This window comes from Myxine glutinosa, chromosome 14, assembly GCF_964187855.1.
Source record: "Myxine glutinosa chromosome 14, kmMyxGlut1.1, whole genome shotgun sequence".
Classification (NCBI taxonomy): domain Eukaryota; kingdom Metazoa; phylum Chordata; class Myxini; order Myxiniformes; family Myxinidae; genus Myxine; species Myxine glutinosa.
The window spans coordinates 30,260,022-30,285,591 of record NC_136274.1 but is presented as its reverse complement, the minus strand read 5'-3'; the positions used below and the strand labels follow the sequence as shown (position 1 = coordinate 30,285,591).

Sequence of the window (25,570 nt, the reverse complement as noted above, 5' to 3'; positions counted from 1 at the left end):
CTATTTGCTGCCCTCTTCCATATAGGGATCTGATGAAGAAGAGGAAGAAGTAGCAGCTGTGTCAAGGAATGATTCTCTTCCGGCACCTTTACCACCGACACCCGACCAGGTTGTAATTCGCAAGGACTATGACCCTAAAGGTAACATTTCTTTGGTCAATTCGCCAAACAGGATGGTTGTATTTGTTTATTTGTTGCAAGTCTGTGTGGTTTTTATTCTACATTTGTGCTAAGTGTCGTGTTTGTTGAACAGGCTTCACTTGTGGTCTTTTGAAGGATTGCTTGTCACTTTTTTCTGCAAGATGAGTGAAAGCATAGGAAAAATGAATCGAGCTTATAATTGCTAGGACATCCAGGACCTACTGGAACATTTTCTTGGAGAAACTAATTTCCCCTTCCCTCTCGATCTCATTGTGCCGCAGCATCTCGGCCAGTGGTTCCTGCACCTCCCGTGGACAAGTTCTTTGTGTCACCGATCACGGGCGAGCGCATCCCGGCTGGCAAGATTCAGGAGCACATGCGAATTGGTCTGCTGGACCCACACTGGATCCAGGAGCGGGAGCGAAGCTTGCGTGAGAAGCAGAACGAGGAGGAAGTGTTCGCTCAAGGTAAAATCCCAATTCTATCGTTTTTAACTACTTGAAACACAAACGACTTGCTCTCTACCTTTTGGTGGAGGAGGTAAAAATGCAAAAGGATATAGGGATATTACTCCAAAAGGTCTGTAAACAAGGTAGGGATGGTCACAATAAATGAGCATGTGAAACCATCCTTACATCTTTCTTTGAATAATGGTTGTCCCTAGAAAAAGACACCAAGTGTGTGTTTGGTTGCTGTTTCCATATGTGGGATTCAGAAGGTGGAACAGAGCCGTCCCAGGGCTCAAAGTATTGTTATGTTTGTGGGGGTAGATGATGGAATACCATAGTAAAGATAGGATTGTATAGCTATAGCATGGATCATGGACGAGTAGGAGACATCTTGATGTATTTAGGTAGGGAACCTGGAGCTTAAGATTGTTTGTGTCTTCACACAAGGAGTGAAGGTGTGTTAACTAGTTAGGGATTAAGGCTAGTTTCCCCTGTATGTGGTTTCCCTTTCTTGCTTTCCTGACGTTTTTACATTTACAAGGCCGACAATAATAACCACCGTTACAACAACAACAACAATAACAACAACCATCCCCCTGCAAGTCAGCAACTAAATCCCACCTCCAAAAGATCGTAACCGGCAGGCCACGCCCTGAGTTTCGTCATTGGTCAAGGAGACATGGGGGATCCTCTGGAGCTCGGCCATTGGACAGTGTGACGTCCTGAGAGAAGCTTCGAGCAAGAGGAAGAAGAGCCACGTCTCTTGGCTCTCTCTCAGTAGTTTGCTTGTGGTATGCTCGAGCAGGAGGGAGCGCCATCTTTCTCTGTTTGTGTGCTGATCTAGTTTTTGGTGTGCACTTTTGAGAGCAAGGAGCTCTTGGCTGTGGTGGCAGCTATTGAAGGAGGTTTTGGAGACAGCTGGGCCCGTGGTGGACTGAAGGCTGTGCCATTCGGGGGAGGGACAGAGAGAGAGAGCAAAAGAGGGCCGTTTTCACGGCTCTGTGCGCGTTGCCGTCGTCGGCCGGCTCCATTTTGGGTGCTCCGGCGCGGGAGGCATTGGGACCAGACCATCGCCGGCCGTCACCTTTACAAAATAACTCGTTGGGACCAGCCAAGTGGCTGCACGATATTAAAAAGAACATTTATTTTACTTTATCATTCCCCTGTGTGTTTGTATTTGTGTCTGATGGAGGATCCTCAAAGTAGGAATTGCAATTAGTTCACTTCAACATTTATTTTGCCTTGCATTCATTTTTATTAAATCATTATTGTGGCATTTTTAATTTGTTGTGTTGTTTATTCGTTGTGGGTTCGGAAATAATCCTGTGTGCTTTCGTTCAGGTAAGCACTTCGCTGCCTTCCGTCCCGCATGTGCCATAAAAATAACCGCCAACAATTCTGAGTTCACCTCGGGGGTAAAAACGATCGGTCATTCGTCACCCAGTGGTCTTAATCGCTGGGGGGGGGGGGGGGGTGTGTGTGTGTGTGTGTGTGTGTGTGTGTGTGTGTGTGTGTGTGTGTGTGTGTGTGTGTGTGTGTGTGTGTGTGTGTGTGTGTGTGTGTGTGTGTGTGTGTGTGTGTGTGTGTGTGTGTGTGTGTGTGTGTGTGTGTTGTTTTTGTGAATATAACTTTACACACACTTAGTGTCCTTTCTAGGGCCAAACACCTCCCCATTCCAGTTACAAACAATACCATACATCGGCTGCTGCACATCACCAATTTGTATTTTTCTTTCTCTCCCAGGCCGTGACATCGAGAGCAGCTTGAAGCAGCTTGCAGAACGCAGAACGGACATTTTTGGTGTTGAAGAAACTGCTATTGGCAAGAAGATTGGTGAAGAAGAGATTGAAAAGCCAGAAGACAAGGTGGGGTTTGTGTATTTGTCTTTCATGTGAATATCATGTCACTGGGGCTGACAAAACCACTCAGACCATGGTAATACTTTCTGATGACTATTCAAGATTGGTGGAAATAGTCTCACATCACTTGCCAACCACATTCCTGTGGTTCTGTCTATAGGTGACGTGGGATGGACACACTGGCAGCATGGCACGCACTCAGCAGGCTGCACAGGCCAGCATTTCACTGCAGGAGCAGATCGAGGCCATACACAAGGCCAAAGGACTTGTTGGTGATGAGGAAGGCAAGGACAAGATTGGACCCAGCAAGCCTTCGACAACGCTTCCCTCCATCTCCATGCCTCTGATCAATAAGCCTTCTTTGTCCATCTTGAGCTCTCTTCCATCACCTATGCCACCTTCCATGGCTCGGTCTATGCAGGTATGTGTATAAAGATTGTCGTGTGTTCGATTATTTCTCATACACGCACACACACACACACACACACCCCTCTCCCACCAAGTAAGATCTGACTTTAAGTTCATAATTTTGTTTTTTAATTATATTACCCTCGGGGCCCTCAGGTTACTTTGCCAGTGTCACGACCACCAATGATGCAGAGCATTCCACTACTACCACGGCCATCTATGCCACCAGTCATCCGCCTAGCACCTGGGCCAATTATCGCAACACCCTTGCCACCACCCATGCTTTCTACGCCATCTCGCATCTCCGTCATGCCCATGCCACCTCCTGGAATGGCTGTGCGCCCACCACCTATGGGTATGTGTGGGCACGGTACCGGTTGTTCTCTTGGATCGTGCTTTAATCTAGCACGTCGTTGACTTGTCAAAGTAATGGTTGAGTATTGTGATATGTAATTTGTTTTGTACCTTTGGCAGTGTTTGTGTCTGGGCAGCCAGGACCTGGTATGCCTACCATCCCTGGCACTCGACCCCCACTCCCATCGGAGGATGAACCTGCTGCAAAGAAACTCAAGTCTGAAGATAACCTGATACCAGAAGAGGAGTTCCTACGTCAGGCCAAGGTAAAGGCAAGGACCTACTACAGGTGGTCTCCTTCTTTGAGTGCCAGCTATGAGGTAAAAATAAAGAAAAACTGTATGAATGTTTGGATTTTCCCCCATCCCCTTGCCTTGTAGGGCCCAGTCACTTTCAAGGTGCAGGTGCCGACCATGCAGGACAAGTCAGAATGGAAGTTGGGTGGACAGACTCTGACGTTCACCCTGCCTCTCACCGATCAGGTCTGTGACCATAGACCTTTTTATGTAGGAATTTGTGTTGAGTTTTAATTTCTGCTCATTCTAACTTTCCCACACCACCTATTTATTTCCTTGCTTTTGACCTCTGCAGGTATCCGTCATCAAGGCTAAAATCCATGAAACAACCGGGATGCCGGCTGGAAAGCAGAAGCTACAGTACGAGGTATGGAAACGTTTTTCTATTTGCCACCTTTGTTTGCTCACTGCCTCCATGGCGATGCGTTCATGGTGCAAGATTGTCACTTCCTTTTGGCTTGGTTCATTTTCCCACAGGGTATTTTCATCAAGGATTCGAACTCTTTGGCATTCTACAACATGAACCAGGGCTCGGTGGTCCATTTGGCTCTGAAGGAGCGGGGCGGGCGCAAGAAGTGAGGCAGTCTCTGGTTGGTGTTTGGTGTTTCACTTCAGTTGTCCATATTCTGCGGTTATTTCAGGCCTCGTCACATGGCTCGATCGTAGCATATTTACCAGCATGGTCATTCTTGTATTAAAAAAGAAGAAAAACAAAAAGGTCAGTGGGTTGATGAGTTTGTTGTGAAATAAAGTAAGATGCTCATGTTTGGATAGGCAGTTTTTTGTGTACTGAAATTCGGACTTTGATTGTGGGAGAGATGTATCCATATTCAAAAATGTCTCCTGAAAGGTACAGTATATTGAGGTGGAGGTAGTTCCGCAATTAATCGAAATAAAGTTTATTCTCCCTTCTGCTTTCATAAGGCATCAACAGTGAAGGTCTCTGTTCAAGTCTGTAGATCGCTCATATTTTCAGATCAACCGTAACCTATATACCCTGAAAAGGTTTTCGATTTGATGTTGTCTTGTTTTCTGGTGTTGGCTTAGCGGTTGGGGTGCCGTCTTGGGATCCTAGGATCCTGGGTTTGAATCCCGGTCGATCGCTGAATTAACGCCAGGGGGGTTGACTCAGCCTGTCATCCTTCCGAGGTCGGCAAATTGAGTACCAGCTTGCTGGGATGAATGATCCCGGTGTGTACCCCGGTTTAGAATAGGTACACTGTGTCCCTGCGCATCATAAGAGGCGATTATGGGTTGGCGTCAGGAAGGGCATCCGGCCATAAAAACATTGCCTCAAACAGGGAACCATGATTGTCATGGGGCCCGCAAGGCTAACCCCCGCTCTAGCGGGGAAAATGGCCTTAAAACGATCATTCATTCATTCATTGTTGTCTTGTTTTCTATTGTTTTGTTTTTTTTCTGCAATCTCACTGCTTGTTTTGTGCGGTTATTGTTGGCGTGGAATAGTCCTAATGCCGAAGCCGATGCCTTTGGAGAAAAAGGATTTACCAGTGCATACAGAAATCCACACATTGTTAACTATTGTTATCTCTCAGTTGTACTTGAGGCCTCTCTCGGAATCATGTCGCCGAACTTCTTGCACTCCACCCAAACAACCATCATTCTGGTGCAAATGCTTTCCCACTGTTGGTTCTTTCCTCCTTCTGACTTGTTTATATTTGAAATGTACCGATTCCGAAATGTACCGAAATGAAATGTACCGAAATGTACCGACACAGACACTTACTTTCATTTGATTATCACCCACTGCAGTTATCGAAAAGTTTTTGCTGCAATTGTAATTTCTTTGTTAATTTTTTTTTTAAGGTAGATGCAAGCTTCACAAGTTTTCTTTTAAATAAAACCAGTGAAAAGGTCGAGTATTGTGATGTATAAATTGTTTTGTACCTTTGGCAGTGTCACGACCACCAATGATGCAGAGCGTTCCACTACTACCATGGCCGTCTATGCCACCAGTCATCCGCCTAGCACCTGGGCTGATTATCGCAACACCCTTGCCGCCGCTCATGCTTTCTACGCCGTCTCGCGTCTGTCATGCCCATGTCATGTCTGGCTTTGGAGGCCAACTTTGAAATGTGGCTTGCCCAAGAGAGGTCATGGTTGACAGTAAGGTCCCAGAGTTTGAGTGACTGAACCTCTTCGAGAGGGTTGTTGAGAAAGTAGATGGGAGAGTTGCAGAGAGAGAGAGAGAGACAGAGAGAGAGAGAGAGACAGAGAGACACAGACACAGAGCGACACAAACACAGAGAGACACAGACACAGAAAGACACAGACACAGAAAGACACAGACACAGAAAGACACAGACACAGAAAGACACAGACACAGAGAGACACAGACACAGAGAGACACAGACACAGAGAGACACAGACACAGAGAGACACAGACACAGAGAGACACAGACACAGAGAGACACAGACACAGAGAGACACAGACACAGAGAGACACAGACACAGAGAGACACAGACACAGAGAGACACAGACACAGAGAGACACAGACACAGAGAGACACAGACACAGAGAGACACAGACACAGAGAGACACAGACACAGAGAGACACAGACACAGAGAGACACAGACACAGAGAGACACAGACACAGAGAGACACAGACACAGAGAGACACAGACACAGAGAGACACAGACACAGAGAGACACAGACACAGAGAGACACAGACACAGAGAGACACAGACACAGAGAGACACAGACACAGAGAGACACAGACACAGAGAGACACAGACACAGAGAGACACAGACACAGAGAGACACAGACACAGAGAGACACAGACACAGAGAGACACAGACACAGAGAGACACAGACACAGAGAGACACAGACACAGAGAGACACAGACACAGAGAGACACAGACACAGAGAGACACAGACACAGAGAGACACAGACACAGAGAGACACAGACACAGAGAGACACAAACACAGAGAGACACAGACACAGAGAGACACAGACACAGAGAGACACAGACACAGAGAGACACAGACACAGAGAGACACAGACACAGAGAGACACAGACACAGAGAGACACAGACACAGAGAGACACAGACACAGAGAGACACAGACACAGAGAGACACAGACACAGAGAGACACAGACACAGAGAGACACAGACACAGAGAGACACAGACACAGAGAGACACAGACACAGAGAGACACAGACACAGAGAGACACAGACACAGAGAGACACAGACACAGAGAGACACAGACACAGAGAGACACAGACACAGAGACACAGACACAGAGACACAGACACAGAGAGACACAGACACAGAGAGACACAGACACAGAGAGAGACACAGACACAGAGAGAGACACAGACACAGAGAGAGACACAGACACAGAGAGAGAGACACAGACACAGAGAGAGAGACACAGACACAGAGAGAGACACAGACACAGAGAGAGACACAGACACAGAGAGAGACACAGACACAGAGAGAGACACAGACACAGAGAGAGACACAGGCACAGAGAGAGACACAGGCACAGAGAGAGACACAGGCACAGAGAGAGACACAGGCACAGAGAGAGACACAGGCACAGAGAGAGACACAGACACAGAGAGAGACACAGATACAGAGAGAGACACAGATACAGAGAGAGACACAGAGAGACACAGAGAGACACATTGTGTATGTGTGTGTGGTTTATCAGGAGGGAAAGGCATGTTCCAAGTGTTTCACCAGTTTGTCATTTTTGTCAAGATCTGAGGTGAGGGAAGAGGCTGCTGTCTGTCTGTCAGAAGGATGGGGGATGTCACAGCCGAGAGTGAAGTCATCAGTAAATAAATAAAGAGGATTTCCCGGAGAGTCAGAGAGATCATTGATAAAGATTATAAGATGGGGCCAAGAACACTGCCTTGGGGTACTCCATCCAGCCTTGACACGGAGAGGAGCAGAAAGGGTTCCATTGAGAGTCACCTATTGCCTCCGAGACTGGAGGAAGTCAGTAATCCGAGAGTGGAATTGGCCTTGGATTCCATAGGCAGACAGTTTGAAGAGTAAGGCAGGATACCAGACTAATGAAAGCTCAAGATATGTCCAGAGAGATGGCCCTGATATCATGACTGGTATTGAGGACCTCTAACTGAGGTAAAAGACAGAGGCCACCAAGCTATCTGCGATGTGAGAATAACAGGATTTACCAGTGTATACAGAAATTCACACAAATCATCATCTATGGTTAATTCAGCTATACTTAAGTCCATCTCTAACAAGGCCAGAGACTCAGTTTAATCGTGGGAGATTGCAATGATTTTGATGGCTTTGTTTTCCATGGCATCAAGAAGTGCAAGGTCAAAGGAGAAAGTAGTACTTACTCTTTTGAGGTGTGGATGAAGGCCTTGTGAGTAAATATAGGTTCACATTTGCCAAAGAAAGACATTGCATGATAGAAGATGCCCAGTTGGTGGCATTCTTTGGGGGCCAACATGGACAAGGTTTGACCAAGAAAGATCATTGCTGATGGTGAGTCTAAATAGTCAATAATTTGAGTGACTTCTTCAAGAGGTCTGTTGAGGAAGTAGGTTGGAAGGTTTGCCAGAGAGTGCTGTTGGACTCTTGGAGATGGAGTGAGCTTGAGGGTTGAAGGATATTGCAAGTGTTGGAATACCTCCTGATTTTATCCAGGTCTGCAGAGAGGGAAGAGGTGGAAAGATGAGAGATACTATGGCAGAGGGTTGTCATCCATCGGCAAAGAAATGAGCAGGATTTTCTGGAAAATTGGGAAGATCGGTGATGAATACAAGGAACAGGAGTAGGCATAAAGCACGGCCTTGGGGCGCACAAACAGGGAGAGGAGATGAGAACATCTGTTGAGAGCTACGTGCTGACTATGACAGTGGAGGAACACAAATAACTATGAGAAGAGGTGGTCTTGGACACCATAGGCAGAAAATTTGGAGAGCAAGGTGGGCAGCCAGACTCAAATGCTTGAGGTGTGCAGAGAGACAGCCCTGGTCTTATGTCGGAGATTGAAGGTCTCCATCTGTTGAAACAGCATGTCAAAGGTGGAGTGACGGGGTCTGAATCCATTCCGAACTGATTAAGATCAGAGTGGGAGAAAAGGAACAATGGATTACATGATTTCGCTTACAGTTGAAAGTAAGCTAATAGGCGTGAATTTAAGAGGAGGATCTGTTTTTGCAGCATGTTTTTGTACTGCACTAATGTTGTTGCTGACTTCTAAGTGGACAAAAGGTGATCTAGAGCTAATGATCAGGTGAGCAGAGCAGAAAGAGGATGTACAAGTGCAGCAGAGCTTGTTTTTAGGACATGTACGCTGATACCTGTTGTGCAATCTGTGTCTAGGATTGCTAGACACTTTCCACCTTCTCAGATGAGAAAGACAGAGTCCATTATTTTTTATGCCTCCGCCCCCGAAGGTGGCCAGATGCATTATGTTTTCGGGTTGTACTTCCGTCCATACGTCCGTCCGCCCGTACGGGCTAAACCTCGTTTTTCTCAGTAACCACATGTCGATTGAGACAAAGCTTTCAGGGTAAGAGTGACACCCATGCAGAACGTTTTTTTTTATTTAAAAAAAAAATGTTTTTAGGTTGTCTGTCCGGCTGTCCGTCCGTCCGTGATAGGTTTTCGTTACAGCGATAACTTGAGAACGGCCAAAGGGATCTTGGTCAAACTTGGCACAGGTATGTATAATGAGATAAAGATGAACTGATTAGATTTTGGGGTCACGAGATCAAAGGTCAGAGGTAATGTTAGGTAAAAATGTTACCGCAATAACTTGTGAATCAGTGATGGGATTCTGACCAAATGTGGTACAATTATGTAAAATGATGTAAAAATTAAGTGATTAGATTTTGGGGTCAAAGGTCAAATCTGTAATAGGTTCATAACTTGAGAACAGCTTATTATTCCCACAGATCTCCCGATGTCCCTGCTCTCCATCTTGTCTCCCGCTCCCTTTATCATATGTTTTATGTGTCAGTTTGTCTTTTTGTGATCAATGTTAGCTCTTACACGAGCCTCAATCTTGTATACAAAAAAAAACAAAATGGCTGAAGTGATCTAATTCAAACTTGGCACAGGTATGTATAATATTGTAAAGATTAATTGATTCGATTTTGGGGTCAAAGGTCCAATCTGTAATGGGTATATAACTTGAGAACAGCTGAAGTGATCCAATTCAAACTTGGTACAGGTATGTATGTAAAGATTAACTGATTGGAGTTTGGGTTCAAGAGGTCAAAGTCTGTAATAGGTCTATAACTTGAGAATGGCTAAAGGGATCTAATTAAAATTTGGTACAGATATGTATAATGATGTAAAGATTAATTGATTAGATTTTGGGGGTCCCGAGGCCAAAGGTCAGAGGTCATGTCAGGTAAAAATGTGATAACTTGAGAACAGCTGAAGGGATTTAAATTAAAACTTAGTACAGGTATGTATGATGTAAACATGAACTGATTAAATTTTGGGGTCAAAGGTCAGAGGTCATGTCAGGTAAAAATTTGCTGCCTTGGGCACAGCTGAATGGATTTAAATCAAACTTGATACAAGTATTATAATGATGTAATAATGTGGGCAGAGGCATATCAGTCGACGTCGTGACGTCGGAGAGTGCCGTTCTGGTTTATGATAATTGTGACGTCATCGGTCACGTGGTACGACAGCCATCTTGGATTAAATGCAAATAATTTTAAAAAAAATTCGGAAGCCACTGAATGGAATTTTTTTTAAACTTGGCACATTGTCAAGTACTCCCAATGGGGAACAAAAACATGATAATGATGACATCATAGGTGAAGTGGTATACCAGCCAAAAATGTTTTAATCAAATTCCTTATCCTAAAAATCTGAAATTGCATGCACATGATCTATGACCCATTTGTATTGAAATATTAAATTTATGACATCAAAGTTCACATGGTTTGGCAGCCATATTGGCTTTAATTAAAACCCATGAACCACAAAATCTCCCAAACCACAAAATTGATTGATTCGAAACTTTACGTGTGTTATTGACTAGGCAAGGCGATTAAAAGATGACCATGAAAACGTCATTGGTCACATGGTGTAGCAGCCATATTGGATTGAAAGAAAATATTAAATAATTATATCTCTAAAACGGCTTACCCTTTCGATGCAAAATTTTACAAATATCATGTAACAGCATTGTTGTATATAGTTTGAAAATGATGACATCGTAGGTCACGTGGTTTGGCAGCCATATTGGATAGAAAAACGAACCGTATCCGATCAACACGAAACTTCACAAACGTGATCCCCTTCCCATACATATGCAGAGTGTACATTTTAAAGGTAATATGTCACGTGGTATGGCAGCTATATTCGTTTGAAAGCCGATATTTTAAAAAAAATACCTTCTCTGAAACCGCTTCACCGATCGATGTGAAACCTGTCATGGCTGGTGAAAATTTGATACTTGAAAACAGCTGAAGGGATTTAGATCAAACTTGTTTATTTTTAGGACAGTGAACGAGGGCATCTACCTGTTGTCACGGGCAGAGACTACGCGGAGGCATATTGGCGACAGTCATATTGCTCTAGTTTATCATAGATAAGGGTTGGGTCCACATTCGTCCATGATTCAATTTGTTTGGAAGTGATTGGAGCATTATCGCAGTCGAACCCATTGCCATAAAAATGTCTTGGTACAGGTACATTACCTGGGTTAACAGTTAGTGGTAACCTACTCAAGGCATCAGCACAGAAATTCTCGCTGCCAGGATGATAACATAGAATATTCATAACCTAACTTCTCAGCCCAACGCAGATTACGTGCAGAGGCCTGTACGTTAATTCCTTTGCACTCATTGAAGAAGAAGACCGCTCGTTTTGCATCTTCAGATGCATAGTAGCAACATCATCATAGCAACCCCAAGGTTCAGTTCTTGGCCCCCTCCTCTTCATCCTTTACCTGTCCCCCCTCGGTCACTTAATCCGCCGTCATGGTCTCCAATTCCACTGCTTCGCCGATGACATCCAGCTTTTCATCTCCACCAAGTCCATCTCCACCGCCACCCACTCTATCCTGACAAACTGCATCACTGAAATAAAATCCTGGCTTCAAATCAACTTCCTCAAACTTAACTGTGATAAATCTGAAATAATCATCATTGGCCCAAAAACGCTCACCAAGTCCACCCATTACTTTGCCCTCAACATCGACGGTTTCCCAGTATCCACCTCCCCTCACATCCGGAATCTTGGCATCATCTTTGACCAAACCCTCTCCTTCGACAAATACACTAAACAGATCACAAAGACAGCCTTCTTTCACCTGAAAAACATCGCCCGTCTCCGTCCATCCCTCTCCTCCGTGGCTGCAGAAACCCTCATCCACGCCTTCATCACTTCCCGTCTGGACTACTGCAATAGCCTCCTTTATGGTTCACCCTCAACAATCACCAATAAACTCCAATACATTCAGAACTCCGCTGCCCGTCTACTCACCCATTCCCGGACCCGTGACCACATCACCCCCGTCCTTTACAAGCTTCACTGGCTCCCCATCTCCCAGAGAATCCAGTACAAAATCCTCCTCTTGACCTACAAAGCCCTCCATAACCTGGCCCCATCCTACCTGGCTGACCTCCTCTCCAGACACACTCCCACCCGCAACCTCCGCTCTGCTGGTACCAACCTCCTGACCCCCCCCATCCGGACCAAATTTAGATCCTGGGGGGACAGGGCCTTCTCCATCGCTGCTCCCACCCTCTGGAACTCGCTACCTCACACCATCAGAGACTCCTCCTCACTCACCACATTCAAAACATCACTCAAGACCCACCTGTTCAACACTGCATTCAACATTTAACCCACAGCATCTAACCCCTGACTATCTCCTCTCCTTCTCCCTCCTTTGTGCTTTGAATATTTCCCTATTGATTCTTCTTTTTTTGCAATTGTTTTTATGTTTTGCTATGCATTATGTTTTGCACTCTGTCAAAGCGTCTTTGGGCTTCCTGAAAAGCGCTATATAAAATAAATGCATTATTATTATTATAGGGCTGCTAAAGCAGTTTCTTAGGCTCGTGGGCACAATCGTCACTCTTGACACAGGATACTCGAAGGCTCATTCTTCCCAATTAGCTGGTACTCATTGTGCCGACCTCAGATGGATGACAGGCTGAGTAAACCCATCTGATTTTAATCAATGGCATAACAGTAGCTCCAACTCAAGACCCTAAAATCTTAAGCCAGCCACCTTAACCATTCAGCCAACACCAGGCTTACACTCATTGAACAGGAACTAATTATTTGTGGTTGGATAAGAGTTCAAAATGTCGACAGAAGAATTATTGATGCATCTTTGTTCCACCAAACATACATGCTAGAGCTTATTTTTTATCCATGGAAAAGTTACACCTCTGCAGCTGACAAAAGTTTGTGATGCATTGGCTACAGGCCATAGAATACCATTGTTGTTTTTTTTGCTGTGACACAGCCAATGCCATAGGATGTGGCATCACAGCTTTAGCAAGGTCAGGATCGGAAATGGGCAACAACTTCCACAGAATCGTTTCCTTGTTGATGCCGACAACGAAAAAACAATCCCTTAGCATCTCGTCCAATGTGGCACCAAATCCACCATGTCCAGCGCCACTAAGGTAGTTAGGGGGGACTCCAGGTCATTGAATCACGACCAAACTCGAGACTTGTGAACGAGAGGACTTCTGCAACAAGACTGCGAACGTTAATGACACGTTAGAACATGCACGAACCAACTGGTGTCACCACTCCTTTTCCGCCATTGGCTCTCTTTACACGTGAAGCAATTTAACAAGCAAATTTATACTTTTGTTTTGGCATGGTAAAGAAGAAAAAGAAATCAAAAACAATGCGTGCGGTAAAATGGTGCAGACTCAGAAAAGACACTGAATGAGCACACCACTGGACTCTCACTGCGAGGTTGGACAGGAGGTTGACATGAGTATCGATGTTCGAACACGTCCATTACACCATGCCCGTCCATACATAACCGCATTTTAACCCAGACATTTTTAGATATATAAAAAAACCCGGCTGGATGGAGATTTAAGGATCGAAAAGGAGGACATGTTTCTGGAAAGACCGGATGTATGGTAACACTAAAAAAAAAAAAAATACAAATTGAAGATTGCCCTCCAGTTTTGGGGATTATTCTGCCCCATGACAAGCGAATACACGAGCAAATGTATTGTCGTGTGATCCCCCAGGTGAACACCACAGGGATCACGAATGGCCAATAGCGAGCTTTTAACTCTGAAGGCGATGATCAAATGCAGATTTTACTATATATGCGTGCGAGGAAGAAAGAAGAAGAGGACGCTGAGGAGCTTACCTGTGGTCCCGCCGCAGTCCTCAAACCTGTGGAAAATAAACCTGTCGCACGAACCGGATTTAAAATATACAAAAATAAACAGGTTTATTTTACGGAATGCCGGTAACAAGAAAAACGCGACGGTAAAACTAAATTCCCTATATGGAGTGCTCCCTCACCAGACTTATAAACACAGACACAGGGAAATATGAAAATAAAATAAAAACGTGTGGTTTCATTGTGCACTTATCTCTGATCAGTTCGTGGGGTCACGTCAGGAATCGTCAAGGCCCCGTGTGCGCAGTCCGGACCCGGTGGTGTTATTGGTGGGAAGAAGGCCACGGTCTTCTCGCTCGCACCCTGCTAGGCCTCGCCGGGCGTCTCGCTTACCCCGGCCAGGTCACGCTGCAGCGGCAAGCCGCGCCCGTCCACGCGTCGTCCGCTTGGAGAACCGCAGTTCCCGGGCTGCGGGCTCTTCCCGTTGCCTCTGCACGTCTCCCGGTGGTGTCTTTGACACGGTGGTCCAAGCACAAGAGCTCGAGGGAGAAGAACAAGGGACAAGAGCGACAATGGAGCAAGAGAGAGGAAGGCAAGAGCAAGGAGCAGAAGGCAAAAAAGGAGGGCAAGAGAGAAAATGTCGGTCTGAGAGTTCTTTTAACGTGGGGTCGTGACGTCATCAGCGCTTCTCCACCAATTCCCGCAGGCCACCACCAGCTCTCCACCAATCCGCGCGCCGCTTCTTGCTCGCCCTTCTTTCATCAATCGATGAGTGCCTTCTTGCTCCGCCCTGGCCAATCAGCGAGTCCCTTCTTACCCCGGCCTTCCTGTTTGTCAACTCACGCTCAATCACTGTCCTGGGCCAATACTGCCCTGGGCGTGGCTCTCGGCCTGCCCGAGCGATGTCTGCCTGCCAGGCGGGATTGTCAGCCCCATTGCCTGACGCCTAGCTTCCGGATGGTTTTATTGTTACGTGTGGTTTAATTAATGGGCATTTCCTCACTAGTGTCTATGGTGCGGTGCCAAAAGAGATAAAGGATAAATTACTGAGGTTTGACGAATGGGGGAATTAACATAATCCTTATACTCGTTAACATGCCCCATTCCTCGTAACTAGCCGAAACCCGTGGAACATCCACGGAAGGGAGGATGTGGTGTATGGATAGAGTGTACCATTATGGATGGCATAGGGGATTTGCTTGTCCGAGTAAGAGTTAGGAAGAAAGATGAGAATGAAGAGTGCGTATATGAACAATGATCGCCGACACCGGCACAAATGCATGCTCTGGATTGTCCACTCAGTGGACGGCTTGCTTTCGCCTTCACCTGTCCAATCAGCGGACGGCTTGCTTCACCTTCGCCCAGCAGATGCCAACATGATGGCGTCGTAAGAGGACGTCGTATCGGCAGTTAATCGGATGCTTTTGGGCCCCAACGTCAGCTAATTCAGATTTTTTGAGTATGTCTGTACGTGATAAACAAAGCGCGGTTCGTAGATCGTAAATCCATTAGTGCCGTGGGCATCGGGTCACTGGGTGCGGCGTAAAAGGGATAACAAAGTCGAGTCCTTACGCTATTATTATATAGATGGAGACGAAGATACACCTTACTCCGACATTCGGCTAAACAAAATTTATTACATGGTGATGGTTCTTACCCGACATCCGGAGCATGATACCTACACAAATCTACCTGACTCTACATATCACTACTCCACAAACATAACAGTATCATGATATGAAACCGTTAATCCAAAATGAAATCCCTTAAGTGTTTGTGAGCGATGTCAGCAGGAACGTCGAGGTTGGGTCAACATCATAGGGTGTTGATGACGAAAGTTGGTGACTCACTAATACGCGTGCCAGTAGGTAGGGCAACCTCGGACTGGAAGTTAAGCTTAGGATGGCCATCTGGTGCCTTGCTGACAGGTACTGGTATCGTTTCGGTCTGGGGGCTGTGGTGTCGGACCCTGCATGTGGACCTCCTCGTTTGACGAGTCATGTGACGGTGATAGTCTGAGATGAGTTGGGGGTGGATGCTCCCAATGACAAGGCATTCGGATTTATTGACCCCATACGATGCACTTCTCAGCTGGGACCCTACAAATTTGCAGCTATTGCACCTTCAACCGTTGAGACCAGATACAGTGCCTTCAAAAAGTATTCACACCCCTTGACTTTTTCCCCATTTTGTTGTTTCAGTCTGAATTAAAAATGGATTAAATTTAGATTTTTTTGTCACTGATCTACACGTGTTACCCCATAATGCCAAAGTGGTACCCCATAATAACTTTTTGAGATATCGTGTTCATAAACAAATAGACAGACAGACAAACACAGTGGTGAAAACATAACCTCCGTCCACATTCGGTGGCAGAGTAAAAAAACAAAAAAACTGTTAATGCTTCTAAAAACATGTTTTCACTTTGCAATTATGGGGTATTATGTGTAGATCAATAACAAAAAAATCTGAATTTAATCCATTTTTAATTCTGGCTGTAACATAAGAAAATGTGAAAAAGTCAAGTGGTTTGAATGCTTAGTGGATTGAAACCAACAGGGAGCAGCACGATCATGGGGATGAGGATCAACCTTCACGTCAACGTGTAACTTTGTGATTGAAACCGGCAGGGAGCAGCACAGGTTTTATTTACTCACGTGGATCTATCGGGCTATTGTCACATGACCGTGGGTCTACCTGGGTATTCTCACATGACTGTGGGTCGATCGGGCTATTCTCACATGACCGTGGGTCTATCGGGCTATTCTCACATGACCGTGGGTCTATCGGGCTATTCTCACATGACTTTGGGTCTATCGGGCTATTCTCACATGACCGTGGGTCTATCGGGCTATTCTCACATGACCGTGGGTCTATTGGGATATTTTCACATGACCGTGGGTCTACTGGGGTATTCTCACATGACCGTGGGTCTATTGGGGTAAAACGGTACCTGTGAAACAATCAAACACGACATCAATTTTCATGAATCTGTTTTGTTGTGAAAACGCCATACAGGCGTCCAGTATAACATACCTGTCTAAACGCACCAGGTGTGTTATCACAAGAGTGAACAAAGCTAGCCCTTTGGACGACCCAAAGCAAATAATGCAACCCATTCGCGAACTCCATAAACCCCAAATGCGCAATAACTTCGGTCGGTCCTGCAGCGAACGTCGTGATGTACAAACTTTTCAATCACAAACAGCCCACCTGGCCCGTTATTTTAAACTCGATCACGTGGCAATTTTTAACTGCTCATCTCTTCACTTTTCCTCACGTGATTAGAGGAATATAACCTGTTTTGAGGGACCCTCTGCGATTGGCGCCATTTTGATGTTTCAAAGGGTGTTAACCACAACTCCAAACGCATTACCTCGAAGGTTCGAACGTTTCAGGGCAACATGAAGGATCCCAGGTGAACCTACGATATACATTATTACCCTCGCAATAGGAGAGGGTATTGCATTTGAGTTTGTTACTTGCCGGAAAAGATTCCGGCAAGTATGTTGGTTGGTTGGTTTGTCTCTGTCTGTCTGTCTGTTTGTTTGTGCGCAGTACTACGTATACATCGTTGCACAAAGAATCGCCATATTTTACACACATACAGTGGGGAGAACAAGTATTTGATACACTGCCGATTTTGCAGGTTTTCCCACTTACAAAGCACGTCAAGGTCTGTAATTTTTATCATAGGTACACTTCAACTGTGGAAGACGGAATCTAAAACAAAAATCCTGAAAATCACATTGTATGATTTTAAAGTAATTAATTTGCATTTTATTGCATGAAATAAGTATTTGATACATCAGAAAAACAGAACTTAATATTTGGTACAGAAACCTTTGTTTGCAATTACAGAGATCAGACGTTTCCTGTAGTTCTTAACCAGGTTTGCACACACTGCAGCAGGGATTTTGGCCCACTCCTCCATACAGATCTTCACCAGATCCTTCAGGTTTCGGGGCTGTCGCTGCGCAACACAGACTTTCAGCTCCCTCCAAAGATTTTCTATTGGGTTCAGGTCTGGAGACTGGCTAGGCCACTCCAGGACCTTGAGATGCTTTGTACGGAGCCACTCCTTAGTTGCCCTGGCTGTGTGTTTCGGGTCGTTGTCATGCTGGAAGACCCAGCCACGCCCCATCTTCAATGCTCTTATTGAGGGAAGGAGATTGTTGGCCAAGATCTCGCGATACATGGCCCCATCCATCCTCCCCTCAATACGGTGCAGTCGTCCTGTCCCCTTTGCAGAAAAGCATCCCCAAAGAATGATGTTTCCACCTCCATGCTTCACGGTTGGGATGGTGTTCTTGGGGTTGTACTCATCCTTCTTCGTCCTCCAAACACGGCGAGTGGAGTTTAAACCAAAAAGCTCTATTTTGGTCTCATCAGACCACATGACCTTCTCCCATTCCTCCTCTGGATCATCCAGATGGTCATTGGCAAACTTCAGACGGGCCTGGACATGCGCTGGCTTGAGCAGAGGGACCTTGCGTGCGCTGCAGGATTTTAATCCATGACGGCGTAGTGTGTTACTTATGGTTTTCTTTGATACTGTGGTCCCAGCTCTCTTCAGGTCATTGACCAGGTCCTGCCGTGTAGTTCTGGGCTGATCCCTCACCTTTCTCATGATCATTGAGGCTCCACGAGGTGAGATCTTGCATGGAGCCCCAGACCGAGGGAGATTGACTGTCATCTTGAACTTCTTCCATTTTCTAATAATTGCGCCAACAGTTGTTGCCTTCTCACCAAGCTGCTTGCCTATTGTCCTGTAGCCCATCCCAGCCTTGTGCAAGTCTACAAATTTGTCCCTGATGTCCTTAGACAGCTCTCTGGTCTTGCCCATTGTGGAGAGGTTGGAGTCTGATTGATTGAGTGTGGACAGGTCTGGAGACGGCTTTGCGGTCGGTCTTTGCGGTCTTTGTGGTCGGAGACGGTCTGGAGACGTCTTTTATGCAGATAACGAGTTCAAACAGGTGCAGTTAATACAGGTAATGAGTGGAGAATGGGAGGGCTTCTTAAAGAAAAAACTAACAGGTCTGTGAGAGCCGGAATTCTTACTGGTTGGTAGGTGATCAAATACTTATTTCATGCAATAAAATGCAAATTAATTACTTTAAAATCATACAATGTGATTTTCAGGATTTTTGTTTTAGATTCCGTCTTCCACAGTTGAAGTGTACCTATGATAAAAATTACAGACCTCTACGTGCTTTGTAAGTGGGAAAACCTGCAAAATCGGCAGTGTATCAAATACTTGTTCTCCCCACTGTATTTGTCTTGCCCTGGAATAGACTGTGCCCAATTTTTGACTCTCTAGGCCCAAGGCCTCCATTATGATGTCATAATTCGACAAGTACAAAACTTCATCCAATCAAGTTGCAATTTCTTGAGCGCCATGTCGGCATAAACTGGTGGAGAAAAAAATGATGATGATGACGTCATCGGTCACGTTGTTCGGCCGCCATCTTGGAAAAACCGAAAAACTTTGCACCTCTATATCTCCGAAAGTGCTGAATAGAAAAAATTGAGACATGGCTCATTGTAAAGAACTCTCCATGGGGAATAAAATATGTTAATGATGATGTCATAGGTGCCTCCATTATGACGTCATAATTCGACATGTACAAAACTTCATCCGATCAAGATGAAATTTCTTGAGCATAATCTAGGAATAAATTAGTTTAGAAAAAAAAAAAATGATGTCATCGGTCACGTGGTTCGGCCGCCATATTTGTCCAAAATGGCCAATAAAAAAGTACATTCCAGCAAGTCCTCGGTCTCTGACGGATTTTTCATTTGTCTGTTTGTTCGCACAGAATAAATATGATTTTCTCTGCAACCGTTGGTCCGATTGACAGGAAATTTTCACCGTAGATGCAACTCCACCTGTAGAATTTTTAGTGATAATTATGATGTCATCGGTCACGTGCTTCGGCTGCCATCTTGGAAAAACCGAAAAACTTTGCACCTCTATATCTCCGAAAGCGCTGAATAGAAAAATTGAGACATGGCTCATTGTAAAGAACTCTCTATGTGGAATAGCATGTTAATGATGATGTCATAGGTGCCTCCATTATGACGTCATAATTTGACAAGTATAAAACTAATCAAGATGAAATTTCTTAAGCGTCATCTAGGGATAAATTGGTGGAGAAAAAATAATAATGATGACGTCATCGGTCACGTGGTTCGGCCGCAATATATTCGTTTTGACACAAAAGCCTAAAAACCACCGAAATCACATCCTGGCGAGGCCTGCAATCTCTGATTGCTCTTTCTTGTTGATATTGTTAACCCAGGAAGTTCATTACAGGAAGAGAGAGATGATAATTTCTCATCCAAGGGAGCTTCACTTACACCGGTACTCTGGGGGCTCTTCTTTCTCTGTCTCTCTCTCCAGCCTCTCTCCTCAATACCTCCCTCCCTATCTCTTCCTCCTCATCCTTCCTTCCCCGTTCCCTCCCTCTCCCTCCTCCTCCCCTCTCCGGTCCTCCCCCCCCTCCCTCTCCTTCCTCCCCCCCCTCCCTCTCCTTCCTCCCCCCCCCTCCCTCTCCTTCCTCCCCCCCCTCCTCTCCTTCTCCCCCCCTCCCTCTCCTTCCTCCCCCCCCTCCCTCTCCTTCCTCCCCCTCCCTCTCCTTCCTCCCCCCTCCCTCTCCTTCCTCCCCCCTCCCTCTCCTTCCTCCCCCCCCCTTCCTCCCCCCTCCCTCTCCTTCCTCCCCCCTCCCTCTCCTTCCTCCCCCCTCTCCTTCCTCCCCCCCTCTCCTTCCTCCCCCTCCCTCTCCTTCCTGCCACCTCCCTCTCCTTCCCCCTCCCTCTCCTTCCCCCTCCCTCTCCTTCCTTCCCCCCCCTCTCCTTCCTTCCCCCCCTCCCTCTCCTTCCCCCACCCCCTCCCTCTCCTTCCCCCCCTCCCTCTCCTTCCTTCCGCCCCCCTCCCTCTCCGTCCTTCCCCCTCCTCTCCTTCCTTCCCCCTCCCTCTCCTTTCCTTCCCCCTTCCCTCTCCTTCCATTCCCCCCTCCCTCTCCTTCCTCCCCCAACCCCTCTCCTCCTCCCCCACCCTCTCCTTCCTCCCCCATCCTCTCCTTCCTTCCCCCACGACCCACTCCTTCCTTCCCCCACCCTCTCCTTCTTCCCCCCACCCTCTCCTTCCTTCCCCCCACCCTCTCCTTCCTTCCCCCCACCCTCTCCTTCCTTCCCCCCACCCTCATCCTTCCTTCCCCCCCACCCTCTCCTTCTTTCCCCACCCCTCCCTCCTCCCACCCTCCTTTCTCCCCACCCTCTCCTTCCTTCCCCCCACCCTCTCCTTCTTCCCCCACCCTCTCCTTCCTTCCCCCCACCCTCTCCTTCCTTCCCCCCCACCCTCTCCTTCCTTCCCCCACCCTCTCCTTCCTTCCCCCCACCCTCTCCTTCCTTCCCCCACCCTCTCCTTCCTTCCCCCCACCCCTCTCCTTCCTTCCCCCACCCTCTCTTCCTTCCCACCTCTCCTTCCTTCCCCCCACCCTCTCCTTCCTTCCCCCCCCCACCCTCTCCTTCCTTCCCCCCCCACCCTCTCCTTCCTTCCCCCCCACCCTCTCCTTCCTTCCCCCCCCACAACCTCTCCTTCCTTCCCCCCCCACCCTCTCCTTCCTTCCCCCCCCACCCTCTCCTTCCTTCCCCCCCCCCACCCTTCCTTCCTTCCCCCCCCACCCTCTCCTTCCTTCCCCCCCCACCCTCTCCTTCCTCCCCCCCCCCACCCTCTCCTTCCTTCCCCCCCCACCCTCTCTTCCTTCCCCCCCCACCCTCTCCTTCCTTCCCCCCCCCACCCTCTCCTTCCTTCCCCCCCCCCCCCACCCTCTCCTTCCTTCCCCCCCCCCACCCTCTCCTTCCTTCCCCCCCCCACCCATCCTCCTTCCTTCCCCCCCCCCCACCCTCTCCTTCCTTCCCCCCCCCACCCTCTCCACTCCTTCCCCCCCCCCCACCCTCTCCTTCCTTCCCCCCCCCACCCTCTCCTTCCTTCCCCCCCCACCCTCTCCTTCCTTCCCCCCCCCACCCTCTCCTTCCTTCCCCCCCCCCCACCCTCCTTCCTTCCCCCCCCCCACCCTCTCCTTCCTTCCCCCCCCCCACCCTCTCCTTCCTTCCCCCCCCCCCCACCTCTCCTTCCTTCCCCCCCCCCCACCCTCTCCTTCCTTCCCCCCCCCCACCCTCTCCTTCCTTCCCCCCCCCACCCTCTCCTTCCTTCCCCCCCCACCCTCTCCTTCCTCCCCCCCCCACCCTCTCCTTCCTTCCCCCCCCCACCCTCTCCTTCCTTCCCCCCCCCCACCCCACCCTCTCCTTCCTTCCCCCCCCACCCTCTCCTTCCTTCCTCCCCCCCCCCACCCTCTCCTTCCTCCCCCCCCCACCCTCTCCTTCCTTCCCCCCCCCCACCCTCTCCTTCCTTCCCCCCCCACCCTCTCCTTCCTTCCCCCCCCTCTCCTTCCTTCCCCCCCCCCCCCACCCTCATCCTTCCTTCCCCCCCCCCACCCTCTCCTTCCTTCCCCCCCCCCCCACCCTCTCCTTCCTTCCCCCCCCACCCTCTCCTTCCTTCCCCCCCACCCTCTCCTTCCTTCCCCCCCCCCACCCTCTCCTTCCTTCCCCCCCCCACCCTCTCCTTCCTTCCCCCCCCACCCTCTCCTTCCTTCCCCCCCCCACCCTCTCCTTCCTTCCCCCCCCCACCCTCTCCTTCCTTCCCCCCCCCCACCCTCTCCTTCCTTCCCCCCCCACCCTCTCCTTCCTTCCCCCCCCCACCCTCTCCTTCCTTCCCCCCCCACCCTCTCCTTCCTTCCCCCCCCCACCCTCTCCTTCCTTCCCCCCCCCCCACCCTCTCCTTCCTTCCCCCCCCCACCCTCTCCTTCTTCCCCCCCCCACCCTCTCCTTCCCTTCCCCCCCCCCCCACCCTCTCCTTCCTCCCCCCCCCCACCCTCTCCTTCCTTCCCCCCCCCCACCCTCTCCTTCCTTCCCCCCCCCACCTCTCCTTCCTTCCCCCCCCCCACACTCTCCTTCCTTCCCCCCCCCCACCCTCTCCTTCCTTCCCCCCCCACCCTCTCTTCCTCCCCCCCCCACCCTCTCCTTCCTTCCCCCCCCACCCCCACCCTCTCCTTCCTTCCCCCCCCCACCCCACCTCTCCTTCCTCCCCCCCCACCCCCCCACCCTCTCCTTCCTTCCCCCCCACCCCCCACCCTCACCTTCCTCCCCCCCACCCCCCACCCTCTCCTTCCTTCCCCCCCCACCCCCCACCCTCTCCTTCCTTCCCCCCCCACCCCCCACCCTCTCCTTCCTTCCCCCCCCACCACCCCACCCTCTCCTTCCTTCCCCCCCCCACCCTCTCCTTCCTTCCCCCCCCCCACCCTCTCCTTCCTCCCCCCCCCCCTCTCCTTCCTTCCCCCCCACCCTCTCCTTCCTTCCCCCCCCCACCTCTCCTTCCTCCCCCCCCACCCTCTCCTTCCTTCCCCCCCCCACCTCTCCTTCCTTCCCCCCCCACCCTCTCCTTCCTTCCCCCCCCACCCTCTCCTTCCTTCCCCCCCCCCCACCCTCCTCCTTCCTTCCCCCCCCACCCTCTCCTTCCTTCCCCCCCCACCCTCTCTTCCTTCCCCCCCCCACCCTCTCCTTCCTTCCCCCCCCCCACCCTCTCCTTCCTTCCCCCCCCCACCCTCTCCTTCCTTCCCCCCCCCACCCTCTCCTTCCTTCCCCCCCCCACCCTCTCCTTCCTTCCCCCCCCCACCCTCTCCTTCCTCCCCCCCCCCCACCCTCTCTTCCTTCCCCCCCCCACCCTCTCCTTCCTTCCCCCCCCCACCCTCTCCTTCCTTCCCCCCCCCACCCTCTCCTTCCTTCCCCCCCCCACCCTCTCCTTCCTTCCCCCCCCCCACCCTCTCCTTCCTTCCCCCCCACCCTCTCCTTCCTTCCCCCCCCCACCCTCTCCTTCCTTCCCCCCCCCACCCTCTCCTTCCTTCCCCCCCCACCCTCTCCTTCCTTCCCCCCCCCACCCTCTCCTTCCTTCCCCCCCCCCCACCCTCTCCTTCCTCCCCCCCCACCCTCTCCTTCCTTCCCCCCCACACCCTCTCCTTCCTTCCCCCCCCACCCTCTCCTTCCTTCCCCCCCCCACCCTCTCCTTCCTCCCCCCCCCACCCTCTCCTTCCTTCCCCCCCCACCCTCTCCTTCCTTCCCCCCCCCACCCTCTCTTCCTTCCCCCCCCCACCCTCTCCTTCCTTCCCCCCCCCACCCTCTCCTTCCTTCCCCCCCCCACCTCTCCTTCCTTCCCCCCCCCACCCTCTCCTTCCTTCCCCCCCCCACCCTCTCCTTCCTTCCCCCCCCCACCCTCTCCTTCCTTCCCCCCCCCACCCTCTCCTTCCTTCCCCCCCCCACCCTCTCCTTCCTTCCCCCCCCCACCCTCTCCTTCCTTCCCCCCCCCACCCTCCTTCCTTCCCCCCCCCACCCTCTCCTTCCTTCCCCCCCCCACCCTCTCCTTCCTTCCCCCCCCCCACCCTCTCCTTCCTTCCCCCCCCCACCCTCTCCTTCCTTCCCCCCCCCACCCTCTCCTTCCTTCCCCCCCCCCACCCTCTCCTTCCTTCCCCCCCCCACCCTCTCCTTCCTTCCCCCCACCTTCCTCCTCCCCCCCCACCCTCTCCTTCCTTCCCCCCCCCACCCTCTCCTTCCTTCCCCCCCCCACCCTCTCCTTCCTTCCCCCCCCACCCTCTCCTTCCTTCCCCCCCCCACCCTCTCCTTCCTTCCCCCCCCCACCCTCTCCTTCCTTCCCCCCCCCACCTCTCCTTCCTTCCCCCCCCCACCCTCACCTTCCTTCCCCCCCCACCCTCTCCTTCCTTCCCCCCCCCACCCTCTCCTTCCTTCCCCCCCCCACCCTCTCCTTCCTTCCCCCCCCCACCCTCTCCTTCCTTCCCCCCCCCACCCTCTCCTTCCTTCCCCCCCCCACCCTCTCCTTCCATTCCCCCCCCCCCCCACCCTCTCCTTCCTTCCCCCCCCCACCCCTCTTCCTTCCCCCCCCCACCCTCACCTTCCTTCCCCCCCCCCACCCTCTCCTTCCCCCCCCACCCTCTCCTTCCTTCCCCCCCCACCCTCTCCTTCCTTCCCCCCCCCCACCCTCTCCTTCCTTCCCCCCCCCCACCCTCTCTTCCTTCCCCCCCCCCACCCTCTCCCTTCCTTCCCCCCCCCCCACCCTCTCCTTCCTTCCCCCCCCCCCCTCTCCTTCCTTCCCCCCCCCCACCTCTCCTTCCTTCCCCCCCCCACCCTCTCCTTCCTTCCCCCCCCCACCTCTCCTTCCTTCCCCCCCCACCCTCTCCTTCCTTCCCCCCCCCACCCTCTCCTTCCTTCCTCCCCCCCCCACCCTCTCCTTCCTCCCCCCCCCACCCTCTCCTTCCTTCCCCCCCCCCACCCTCTCCTTCCTTCCCCCCCCACCCTCTCCTTCCTTCCCCCCCCCACCCTCTCCTTCCTTCCCCCCCCCACCCTCTCCTTCCTTCCCCCCCCCACCCTCTCCTTCCTTCCCCCCCCCCCACCCTCTCCTTCCTTCCCCCCCCACCCTCTCCTTCCTTCCCCCCCCCCACCCTCTCCTTCCTTCCCCCCCCCACCCTCTCCTTCCTTCCCCCCCCCCACCCTCTCCTTCCTCCCCCCCACCCTCTCCTTCCTTCCCCCCCCCATCCTCTCCTTCCTTCCCCCCCCCCACCTCTCCTTCCTTCCCCCCCCCACCCTCTCCTTCCTTCCCCCCCCCCACCCTCTCCTTCC

At 50.5% G+C, this 25,570-nt stretch overlaps 1 protein-coding gene across 1 annotated transcript in view; it reads left to right on the top strand.

Annotated features, from left to right (window-relative positions):
* The window catches only part of SF3A1 (splicing factor 3a subunit 1), a 59,628-nt gene extending 54,244 nt beyond the window's left edge, over window positions 1-5,384 (top strand). The window contains exons 8-16 of the mRNA XM_068104476.2: window positions 26-140; window positions 422-607; window positions 2,333-2,454; window positions 2,609-2,869; window positions 3,013-3,211; window positions 3,331-3,476; window positions 3,591-3,692; window positions 3,802-3,873; window positions 3,984-5,384. Coding sequence (XP_067960577.2) covers window positions 26-140; window positions 422-607; window positions 2,333-2,454; window positions 2,609-2,869; window positions 3,013-3,211; window positions 3,331-3,476; window positions 3,591-3,692; window positions 3,802-3,873; window positions 3,984-4,085 — 1,305 coding nt within the window. The 3' untranslated portion in view covers window positions 4,086-5,384. The remainder of the gene's footprint in view (window positions 1-25; window positions 141-421; window positions 608-2,332; window positions 2,455-2,608; window positions 2,870-3,012; window positions 3,212-3,330; window positions 3,477-3,590; window positions 3,693-3,801; window positions 3,874-3,983) is intronic.
* The last annotated feature ends 20,186 nt before the right edge of the window (window positions 5,385-25,570 follow it).